At 36.4% G+C, this 12,698-nt stretch overlaps 1 protein-coding gene across 1 annotated transcript in view; it reads left to right on the forward strand.

Moving 5' to 3' along the window:
• DGKH (diacylglycerol kinase eta) overlaps nucleotides 1-12,698 on the forward strand; it is a 220,788-nt gene that overhangs the window by 171,622 nt on the left and 36,468 nt on the right. Inside the window, 4 exon segments of the mRNA XM_070380246.1 lie at nucleotides 1,194-1,311; nucleotides 2,294-2,404; nucleotides 2,545-2,641; nucleotides 8,588-8,695. Of these exon segments, the coding sequence (XP_070236347.1) occupies nucleotides 1,194-1,311; nucleotides 2,294-2,404; nucleotides 2,545-2,641; nucleotides 8,588-8,695 (434 nt within the window).

Below are 12,698 nucleotides of genomic sequence, written 5' to 3' on the forward strand. Positions count from 1 at the left end.
AAAGTATAAATGATAAATCCAGGACACATTTGGTTCCGGAAAGGATTCTGTGTCTAGAAGTCCTATCTCTCTTCAAACCTGGACCCTTCTGGATGGAAGCTGTACATATGGCTAACCTTAAAACATTTTAGAAAATACTGTGCTTTTCTTTGGGGCATCTGAAATATGACTCTTCATCTTTTCAAGCCGTTATTCTCTCACCAGCATGGTTGTTTTGTTCATTTATTTATTTTATTTAGACGTAAAGGGAACTGGCATAACCGTTGTATATTCGAAACTATGAGAGTAAATGACAGAATACAGTTAATCTTGATTATTTGATAATCAGCTAACCTTTGTAACTAAAATAATGAATATTTCTAAGAGGAGTGCTTTGTTGAAGAAAGGAATGTTAGCTAAAGAAAGGACTTTGTTTCCTAATTTCCTAGTGTTTCTTGATTGCAAAACCTATTTTTCTTCACTATTCTTTCCTTTTTGTCTGTCTCTTCCCTGGGGTCCTTATTCCTTAGTGCTTCTGGCCTTAACATTTGGTTTGGTAAATCATAAAACTCATTAGCTTTGAATACTATAACTAGTTAGTAGAAAGCTAACTAGTTGTTGAAATGAATTTGAAGTTTTGCATATTTAGAGGTAAGATGCTTCATTTTTATGTTCAAGGCTGTATTCTTCTAAAATCCATAAATACCTGGGTTTAATATTTTACTACTTATTCTTGACACCAACACTGAGCTTTCACCCTTGGACGTCAGCGTTTTTACTTGAGTATTATTGTCTGTGCATCAAGAGTGTGAAAATGTTAACTTTGTGACATTCTGGATAATTCGGCCTTTATTGTAAATTCCTTACAGACTCCCTTCCCTGCCTTCTTTGCTAATGAAAAGGAAGCAGCGGTTACTTGTTGAAATTACAGAATCATTGATGGTCAATGAGAAACTGTCAGGAAGAGACTCCTATTTAGGTCCTTATCTCTTTCACTTTTTATGACAACAGATCATAAAAAGGAGCATCAGAAACCTTGTATTTACCAATATCATAATTCTTAGTTTTGATTAATGAGAACAAACACTGAAAAGCATAGAGACATTTTGCTCCATGCTTTGGGAGCAAGATGTTTCTGATGAAAACTAAAAACAATGTATCGGCTGTTTCTGTTCTTCTCTTAACGTGTCCTCCTGTATTTTTTTCCTGGCCAGGTTTAAGAGCAGGACTAGCTGCCTCAATTGCTGGAAGTTCTATTATCAACAAAATGTTGCTAGCAAATATTGACCCTTTTGGTGCCACGCCATTTATTGACCCAGATCCAGATTCAGTGTAAGAATATACTTTTGCATATATTTTGTTTTGGCTTTCCTTGTTTCTGTTTTATTTGAATGGTAACATTTTAAATACATTACAATAAAAATAGTCCCCCATCCAAAAAAAGAATCATCAGAAAATTTCAAAAGTTGATGGTGATGAATACATGAACATATGTGAAATACAGTGGTTTTCATGATCTAAGGTAGGTCCCTTCCAGCCTGTGGTCTCGGATACCAACCCAGTGGCAAAGTGAGTCGCAGCTGCATACACTTTTCCCTGGAATGTTTTATTCATCACTGCCTTCATAATTGTAATTTTGCTATTCCTTTCACCTCATTTTTTCTCAGCCTTGCCAATTCTTCCATCTTTCAACGTCAAGGTTTACTTATTTCAGGGAGTTTCTGGCTCATACTGATCCCTTCCCTTCTTAAAATTCCTTTAAAACATCAGTTGTTCAATATGTACTGATACTTTGTTTTACTTCCATATTTAACTTTGCTTTTTTATGTCTCATTTCCCTAATGACACTCCTGAAGGACTGTGCCACACTCCTTTGTACTTTTTTAAAGCGCCTATAAGAAGGGACTAATTTAGTTGTTTTCTGCTCAATAAATAATAAAAGTACAAGTGTGGAGGAGACTTTCTGACCAAAAAAAGAGTATTAGCATCTGACTGTGAGGCCCTCTAATTTGTGTATGTAGTGAGGGGCTTACATAGGAAGTAGAAGAACTAAGATTTTGTTACAATTAATAGAAAAAGCATTACCACTACTGTCTCCACTTCCCCTGCCCGCAGTCCCTTTAGGTCACTTGTTCTGAAATTTAAGACACACTGGGACATGCGCATGGCACATAAATAGGAAATGATTCCTGGTAAACTTTCCCCTTTTCATAGGAAATGTAAGCTTAAATGGTGTCAAGTGTTATTTTGTGTGCAAATTGTAATTGTTGTTATGAACCTGAAATTGACTTTCACGTACTTTTCCTTATTGTAGAGATGGCTATTCAGAAAAATGTGTCATGAACAATTACTTTGGGATTGGATTAGATGCAAAAATTTCATTAGAATTTAATAATAAGAGAGAGGAGCACCCTGAAAAATGCAGGTAATTTGGATAATAGTGATAATGTAATTACACAAAGGCAATTTTACTTTAATTTCATTTATTACCTCTTTGGCTCACTCTGCGTTTAAAGGGTAAATAAATAATAGTTACAGAAATTCTCCGCCTATGTTTATTTTCAGGAGCCGAACTAAAAACTTGATGTGGTATGGAGTCCTTGGAACTCGGGAATTATTACAAAGATCATACAAGAATTTGGAACAGAGGGTTCAACTCGAAGTAAGTTCATCTTGATAGTAAAGAAATTTCAGATTATCTTGCAAGGTTTATTTGTGGAGCTGATTTGGCCTTAACTGTTCTCTTGAATGGGCTCCCCTGGTAGCTCAGATGGTAAAGAATCTGCCTGCACTGCAGGAGATTCCAGTTTGAACCTTGGGTTGGGACCATCCCCTGGAAAAGGGCATGGCTACCCACTCCAGTGTTCTTGCCTAGAAGAATTCCATGGACAGACCAAGGGGTCGCAAAGAGTTGGACATGACTAAGTGACTAACACTTAGGACATTTAGGGCACACTTTATTCTCTTGAATAGTGCTTAAACACTGGAGGAAAAAAAAATTAATGTGGTTTTCTACTTTATGCCAAAGGAGGTATTAGACACTGGATATGAGTGATACGCTTAATTACCATTATCATTAGATCATGAAATTTAGATGCTTTTATGAAATTGAGGTTCCCCGTGAAAAGGCCAGACCATGGAAGTGTGTACATACACAGGATAACATTTTTACAATTTATTTATTTTTATTAGAGGATAATTGCTTTACATTGTTGTGTTGGTTTCTGCCATACATCACCATTAATCAGCCATAGGGTATACATATGCCCCCTCCCTCTGGAACCTCCCTCCCAGGAAAGCATTTTTATCAGATTTTTTCATTTAAGTTTCTAAATTCTGACTTGATTCTATAATGCCTGAAGTTTCACAAATCTCTGAAAATACCATTCACAATAAATAGTTTTTAAGTTAAATGTATACTTTGTTCCAGTTAATTCTAACAACAAGTTAATAAAATCAAAAGAGATTCTGAGCATTTACATTTTCTAGTTTTTTTTTTTTTTCTAATTTAAATAGGATGATAAGGACAGCAAAAGTTCTTTAATCTGGTAACAGGAAAAAGAAGATAGAGGACATGGCTCTGAGAAGTCTGCTGTGTATGTGTGTGCTTAGCCGCTCAGTCATGTCTGACTTTTTGCAAACCCATGGACTGACTGTAGCCCACCAGGCTCCTCTGTCCATGGGGATTCTCCAGGCAAGAATACTGGAGTGGGTTGCCATCTCCTCCTCCAGGGGATCTTCCCAACCCAGGATCCAGCATTGAAGGCAGATTCTTTACCGACTAAGACACCAGGGAAGCCCGAGAAGTGTACTTATTTTTAGAGTATTATTTTCCTTCACCTTTGTTCCAGAGCTCACTGTTTATGATGATAGGCTTGTCTTTCCTATCTTGGATCTTTTTATAACCAGATATTTTAAGTTGAGGTATAGACTACATACAGTGAAAGGGAAATTGGTAGTCGCTCAGTTTTCTCCAACTCTTGGCAACCCCATGGACTGTAGCCCACCACACTCCTCAGTCCATGGGATTCTCAAGGCAAGAATATTAGATTGGGTTGCTATTTTCTTCTCCAAGAGATCTTCCCAACCCAGAGATCGAACCCCAGGTCTCCTGCATTACAGGCAGACTCCTTACTGTCTGAGCCACCAGGACAAATCTTAAGTTGACAGCTCAATGAATTAAACAGAATGTTTTTTATTTTAGTTGTTATCTTAGTAATGAAATATGGACTAGAGACGTGTCTGGCTCATTCATTATCAACTAAATGTCCTAGCAAAAATAAACCTATTTTACCTGCCACTCTAGAGCACAGCTACATGATCCACTGGTTTGATTTATCATTGCTTGTGAAATGAAGATAGATGTTACTGGCTGAAAAGGTACAAAATCAGGAAGGCTCATACTCTGTAAATGCTATTGTTGGCCACCCCATCATTGCTTAACTTGGGTTCTTGCCTATGGATTGCCTGTATAATCATTTTCCTTATTTATGTCCCCTAGTCAGCTACACTCTGCTTAAGGATGGGTAAGAAGTTTTTGTTAGCCCCATAAGCTTGCACAGGTCCTGGCCCTGACTTGAGAGGGAAACAGACAGGCAAATGATCATTTACATAATTTGTTAAGTGTTGTGTGGTCAAGACCCATAGCTGGCCATCTTTAGGATTTGGGGAACTATCCAGAATGAGAATGACTGGATTGCTTTATTTCTAGGAGAGCCTTCAGGTCTTCAGAAGTTCTGTTTCTGTCCTTTTTGATTGATGGTCCAAATTCTGAACAATATCCTACGCAGCTGCTTTGTAATCTCCATTAAGCAGAGGTTCTTAACACTTTTTGATCTGTGAACCCTTTGGCATGCTATTAAAAACTATGGACCCCTTCTCGGAATATTGTTTTTAAAGCACTCTTTAAATATATATAGACACAAAATAAAATAATATTGAAATAAATTAACAAAATGTTTTTAAAGCATTGTAGAGTGATATATTTGTTTCTTTATTGCTACATCAAATGACAAAAATCTAATGGTATATATAATAGTAAGTGTGGGCTTCCCTGGTGGCTCAGATAGTAAAGAATCTTCCTGCAATATAGAAGAGGTTCAATCCTTGGGTCAGGAAAATCCCCTGGACAAGGGAATGGCAACCCACTCCAGTATTCTTGCCTGGAGAATTCCATGAACAGATGAACCTGGTGGGCTACAGTCTATGGGTCGCAATGAGTCAGACACAACTAAGCGACTAACACTTCACACTTTTACTTTACTTTTGAAGTAATGATGAACACAAATGATACTAAAAGATATCTGAAACATCTGTAATATAATACAGAATATTGGTTTCTATTGTGATGAAGTCACAGTACTGTATTGCCAATGTGTGGTTTGTTGTCTACATTTATAATTGAGTGCATTGCTAGATTTCAGAGATTGCTGACTATTAGAGATATGTTTTTACCATTGTAGTTAACAGACAGTGAATCTAACCGTGGACCCTTGGTTTTTGAACCTCAGATTCAGAACTTGATATAATTCTGACCTGATACAGAAGTTTATATTCAGTGATTAAAAGGAAAGTAAATTTAGGAAAACTAGGTGAAAGCATCTTGTTAATATGCACAAAAAGTAAAGTAGAAAAATTAAGAGAATTCTTTGCTATAGTTAAAAATAAACAAACAAAACGCCTGCTACTCCTGAGGACCATGGAAGGTCCATTGTTGAAAAATTAATTTCCTTGATGTTGGATCACTTAGGATAAAGGTAGAGAAGAGAGACCCAGGGCTTAGGGAATTTTTCTCAGAAAGATCCCTTTTCATCAAGTGCCAGTCACTGGCCAAAAAACCTCAGCTTTTTGCTCAGGAGTCTGCCTTCCCCTGTTGTGTTGTATAGAAGTCATGTGTTGACTTTGAGTTTGCACAAAGCAAAGACCTTGGCCTTGGCTTTTCCAATGGCAAAATGGATAAAATAATGCTTATGTGCAGAATTATAATTCATTGATATAGGAAATCACAGTTTAAACTGTAAAGAATTATGCAAATATAAACCCTGTTTCTCAAGCCATATACCCTGTGAATCTGATAGGTACTGAAGATTTAGAACCTTTGAATGACATTTAGAATCCTCTCTACAATCATGGGAATGCCAGAAACGTAGAATAATGTAATATCAAATTTTGCAATTTGTAGAGCAGAAATACCTTTGACCTATGAATGAAAAATGTCATTAAGATTCAAATTTTTTCCTAAAGATGACTTTTTGGTCCAGATATACCTAATTTACATGCATCAAGCAGCTTGTTCTAGATTTTAAGTAAAGTAATGATCAAATACTGTTTTGAGGCCTTTAAATACCAAGATACATGAAGGAGAAAAACAATGTTCACCTGTAATCCTTAATAAAATATAACAAAGAGTTGTTTAATTCACATTTTTTTGTAATTTCACATATTTCCATAGTCTCACAACAGTTGTTTCCATAATTTGTTAAAATTGGCTTATAGTAATTTCTATCTTTATTTAGTTCATTCAATAATAATGACTATAGCTACATTTTAAGTCATGTTGTATAGTAATTGAGGGCTTCCCTGGTGGCTCAGTAATAAAGAATCTGCCTGCCAAAGCAGGAGACGCAGGTTCAATCCCTGGGTTGGGAAGATCCCCTGGAGCAGGAAATGGCAACCCACTCTAGGATTCTTGCCTGGAGAACCCGTGGACAGAGGGGCCTGGCGGGCTACAGTCCGTGGGGTCAGAAGAGAGTCAGACACAACTGAGTGACTAAACAGCAGCAAAAATAATTGAAGCTTCCTGAATGCTTTCTACATATTATGTTTAATATTTAAACTTTATGAGAGTTATTATTCTTTATGAGGCAAGTATTATTATTTCATTTTAAGTCACTTACCTAACTAAGATCAAGCAGTTGGTACCTGGAGATGCCAAAACTTCAACTCCAGTTTTTTTCCCTGTAAAACATTAATTTGTAATATAACTGAAAAAAGACATCTACTGACTCCCCACTAGATGTTGTAGATGTTTTCCCATCCCGTACCTTGTTGGCCACCCTGTGGACGAAGTATTATTAGCCCATTTTCCCAATGAGCAAAATGAATCTCTGAAAGTCTAAGGCATTTGACCAAATAAGTGACAGGATTCCAAACAGGTCCCCTGTCTTCCCATAGTTCCTAATGAAAGGAGCTGAAAAGCAAACACTGATCAGAAAAAAAGTGTGACTGCAGTTTTAAAGCATTTTGCAGCATCATGAACAAGTGGAAATATGAGATTAGAGAAGATTATACAAAAAATATAACACTCCTGAATTTACTCCTGAATCTGAAAGAAACAGTTGAATCAGGTGACCTTAATTTATTGAATCTGTACTGCTCATACTTTCCCTGAGACTATATGAAATGGACATTAAGCTCTTAACCCTGGGTGTTTTCCTAATGCATGTATGTTAAATTCAGCAAACCATATGGAGCTTTTGACATTTTCATCTTATTCCGTATTATGCTTGCAAATAGTATGTTCATTGATAAAATCTTTAAGGACTGCTCTGAATGTTTTTAGTATTCCTTTTATATTTATGAAGATATCATTTTTCCATTTCCTTTGTGACTCATATGACTTTTTTCTAAAGCACACAAAAATATTTGTTCAGTTGAGTTCAGAAAAGGTTTATTGTTCAACTAAATACTTTCTGTTCATTCATTTATCAAACACTCACTGAGCACCTGCTGTGTGCCGGGAACTGCCCTACGCGCCCAGATACAGTGTGAGCCTTTGACTATGTTGTCCTGCAAAGGAAAGGAAAGGTTGAAAACACCTCGTGGAGGTTAGTGTTAGGAAGTATTCGCACTTACTTAAAATTTTTGAAAAGTGGGTTCAGACCAGATTCTCATTTGTTCTAAAGGTTGAAGATCATTTTCATTGGGCATTAAAATGGAATTTTAATAAAATTATGTTAATTATTTTTTAATTTTTAATTAGTTTAATTTGAGAATTAGTGAAAATACAGCACCTGTTTTAAGTATGACATCTGCAGACTCCTTGCTTTCAAAACAAAGGCTAAAACCTTCTCTTCAGCAAGAACTTACTCATGTGTGACTCAGTAGTAAAGAATCTGCCTGCTAGTACAGGAGACACGGGTTTCGATCCCTGGGTCGGGAAGAGCCCCTCGAAACGGAAATGGCAACCCACTCCAGCCTGGAGAATCCCATGGACAGAGGAGCCTGGTGGGATAAAGTCCATAGGGTCACAAAGAGTCAGACACAACTGAGCAACTAAGCATAGCACAGCATATTTTATATGTATGTGATATATATATATATATATATATCACATTTTTAATCCATTTATCCATCAGTGAACACTGAGGTTGGTTTATAAAACACTTTTTTTCAATTTGTTTTTCTGTAACAACTTCTGTAAATAAATAATTATTTACTCTGTAAAATTTTTTAAATTAAAGAATAAGATAATGTGTAGGAACATATTTACAGGAAAGCTGACGTCACCACCACTTTCCTCCATTGTCCTTTGCCTTTGGTCTTCTGCTGTCTTCCAAACTTGTGGTTTTGCTCTTTTGATCTGACCTCTCAGCTTTTGACTTTACAGTGTGACGGGCAGTATATCCCTCTCCCCAGTCTGCAAGGAATAGCAGTGCTGAACATCCCCAGCTATGCCGGAGGCACTAACTTTTGGGGTGGAACTAAAGAAGATGATGTAAGTATTCCCTTGCTCTGTCTAGAAGTTGCCCACATTCCTTGGCATGAGGTCCCTCCCTCCATCCCCATAGCTGATGGAGGCGGTTGAGTCCTTGTCACGTTGCATCACTCTGATCTCTTCTGCCTCCTGCTTCCACTTATAATGACTTCCGTGATTACACTGGGCCCACCCCAGTCATCCAGGATAATCTCCCCATCTCAAGGTTCCTAATTTAATCACATCTGCAAAGGCTCTTTTGCCGTGTAAGGTGACATTCCCGGGTTCCAGGAATGAGGACATGGGCATTTTGGAAGGCAGGGAAGGGAATATTATTCTGCCTACCAAAATACTTTTCTGTACCTTTACTTTTCTAAATTTGTATTTTATTACTGTTTTAATTTTTAGAAATGTCAAAGGGCTCACTTGGCCATTGAGGAATATGGTTATTTTTGTTTTTATACTCTCCTTTATTAAAAAAGAAAAAATACAACCTAAGAAATGCAGTTGTGCTAAAGATGAGAGTTGACACACTTATTAACGCATATATAACAATAAAACTGGAAAGTTTACCATGGTCTTTGAAGAGTCATATACACCGAATGATAGGCCCTTTGATTTGAGGCTTATGATGTAGTGGCTCTCACTGAACCAATTTCTCAGAGCTCTTAGATGTGCAGGCAGGGATTAAGGTATAAAATAAATTGGAAAATATTTGTAATTTTCATAATATGAATATATTCCAATCCTATTGGAGTATAGAAATTTAAATTAGCAACCAGTTATTTGTCAGCCCATCATCACTCTTAAATATTTCAAGAAGAAATCAGTGAGATTGAGATAAATAAAGCTAATGTTTCTTGAACTCCTACTAGGTAGGCAGACAGTTTTCTGAGAGTTTCACATTCATAACTTAATAACCCACATTTAAAAAATAAATGTATTTATTTTTTATTTGAAGGATAATTGCTTTACAGAATTTTATTGTTTTCTGTCAAACAGCAATATGAATCAACCATAGGTGTACATATGTCTCCTCCCTCTTGAACCTCCTCCCAAGCTCCTCCTGATCACTCCTCTAGGTTGATACAGAGCCCCTGTTTGAGTTCCCTGAGTCATACAGCAAATTCCCATTGGCTATCTAGTTTACATATGGTGATGTAAGTTTCCACGTTGCTGTCTTCATACATTCACCCTTTCTTTCCCTCTCCCCATGTCTCTTCTCTGTCTCTGTTTCTCCATTGCTGCCTTGCAAATAAATTCATCAGTACCATCTCTCTAGATTTCATATATATGTATTAGTATATGATATTTATCTTTCTCTTTCTGACTTACTTCACTTTGTATAATAGGCTCTAGGTTCATTCACCTCATTAGAACTGACTCAAAGGTGTTCTTTTTTTATGGCTGAGTAATATTCCATTTTGTGTATGTAAAACAGCTTCTTTATCCATTTATCTGTTGATAAACATCTACAGAACATCTGCTTCCATGTTCTAGCTATTGTAAATAGTGCTGCAATGAACATAGGGATACATGTGTTTTTTTCAATTTTGGTTTCCTCACGTATATGTCTTTGGTAAATGTCTAGAAATGGGATTGCTGGGTCGTATGGTGGTTTTATTCCTAGTTTTTAAAGGAATCTCCATACTGTCTTCCATAGTGGCTGCACCAATTTACACTCCTACCAACAGTGCAAGAGGGTTCCCTCTTCTCCACACCATCTCTAGCATTTATTGTATGTAGACTTTCTGATGATGGCCATTCTGACTGGTGTGAGCTGATATATTGTAATTTTGATTTGCATTTCTCTAATAAGGAGCGATGTTGAGCATCTTTTCATGTGTTTGTTAGCCATCTGTTTGTCTTCTTTGGTGAAATGTCTGTTTAAATCTTTTTCTCACTTTTTGATTAGATTGTTTATTTTTCTGGCATTGAGTTGTATGAGCTGCTTGTATATTTTGGAAATTAATCCTTTGTCAATTGTTTCATTGGCTATTATTGTCTCCCATTCTAAGGTTTGTCTTTTCACCTTGTTTATAGTTGCCTTTCCTGTGCAAAAGCTTTTAAGTTTAATTAGGTCCCACTTGTTTACTTTTGTTTGTATTTCCAGTACTCTAGGAGGTGGGTCATAGAAGATCTTGCTTTGATTTATGTCATCAAGTGTTCTGCCTATGTTTTCCTCTAAGAGTTTTATAGTTTCTGGTCTTACATTTAGGTCTTTAATCCATTTTGACTTTATCTTTGTGTATGGTGTTAGGAAGTGTTCTAATTTCATTCTTTTACATGTAGCTGTCCAGTTTCCCCAGCACTGCTTATTGAAGAGGCTGTTTTTTCTCCGTTGTATATTCTTGCCTCCTTTGTCAAAAGTAAGGTACCCATAGGTGTATGGGCTTACTTCTGGGCTTTCTATCTTGTTCCAGTGGTCTATATTTCTGTTGTTATGCCAGTTCCATACTGTCTTGATGACTGTAGCTTTGTAGTGGTAATCTGAAGTCAGGAAGGTTGATTCCTCCAGCTCCATTCTTCTTCCTCAAGACTGCTTTGGCTATTTGGGGTCTTTTGTGTTTCATATGAATTGTGAAATTTTTTGTTCTAGTTCTGTGAAAAATGCCATTGGTAATTTGATAGGGATCGCACTGAATCTGTAGATTGCGTTTGGTAGTATAGTCGTTGTCACAATATTGATCCTTCCTACCCAGGAACATGGAATATCCCTCCATCTGTTTATGTCATCTTTGATTTCTTTCATCAGTGTTTTACAATTTTATGTATACAGTTCTTTTGTCTCCTTAGGTAGGTTTATTCCTAGACATTTTATTCTTTTTGTTGCAATGGTGAATGGGATTGACTCCTCAGTTTTTCTTTCTGATATTTCATTGTTAGTATATAGGAATGCAAATGATTTCTGTGTATTGATTTTGTATCTTGCGACTTTGCTAAATTTACTGATTAGCTCTAGCAATTTTCTGATAATATCTTCAGGGTTTTCTATGTATAGTATCATGTCATCTTCAAACAGTGAGAGCTTTACTTCTTCTTTTACAATCTGGATTCCTTTTATTTCTTTTTCTTCTCTGATTCCTATAGCTAGGATTTCCAAAACTATGTTGAATAATAGTGGCAAGAATGGACATCCTTGTCTTATTCCTGATCTTAGAGGAAATGCTTTCAGTTTTTCACCATTGAGAATAATGTTTACTGTGGGCTTATCATATATGGCTTTACTAGGTTCCTTCTGTGCCCATTTTTTAAAGAGTTTTAATCATAAATGGGTGCTGAATTTTGTAAAAGGCTTTTTCTGCATCTATTGAGATTATCATATGAATAGCCACAATTTTTATCTAAATTTTATCAATGAAGAAACTGACACAAGTTTACACAATTCATAAGTGGAGGAGACAGAGTTTAAAACCAGGCAGTCTGATAACAAAAAGTTCCCAAATTTGTGTCCTGAGATTTTCAGTAAAAGTTTTAATTATGGTACTACTTTACATTGAATTTTTTTTTTTTTTCATTTTTATGTTTGATATTTATTAATGAAAATGCATTTCCATTTTTGTTATCTATTTTATAAATATACTTATAATAGTAATATTTAAAATAGGAATTATATTTTTGCCAAGTTAAAGTGAAATATTTTATGTGTCAAACAAAATTACAAGAAGGTTCATAGTTTCTCAAAATTCTTTTAGAAGATATGCCAGCAAAATATTTTAAGGTCCACAGTTCTAGCCCTCAGTTCAGTTCAGTTCTGTCGCTCATTCGTGTCCAACTCTTTGAGATCCCATGAATTGCAGCACGCCAGGCCTCCCTGTCCATCACCAATTCCCAGAGTTCACTCAAACTCACGTCCATTGAGTCGGTCATGCCATCCAGCCATCTCATCCTCTGTCGTCCCCTTCTCCTGCTGCCCCCAATACCTCCCAACATCAGAGTCTTTTTCAATGAGTCAACTCTCCCCATGAGGTGGACAAAGTACTGGAGTTTCAGCTTTAGCATCATTCCTTCCAAAGAACACCTA

The sequence above is a fragment of the Bos mutus genome, chromosome 12 (assembly GCF_027580195.1).
Source record: "Bos mutus isolate GX-2022 chromosome 12, NWIPB_WYAK_1.1, whole genome shotgun sequence".
NCBI classification, from domain to species: Eukaryota; Metazoa; Chordata; class Mammalia; order Artiodactyla; family Bovidae; genus Bos; species Bos mutus.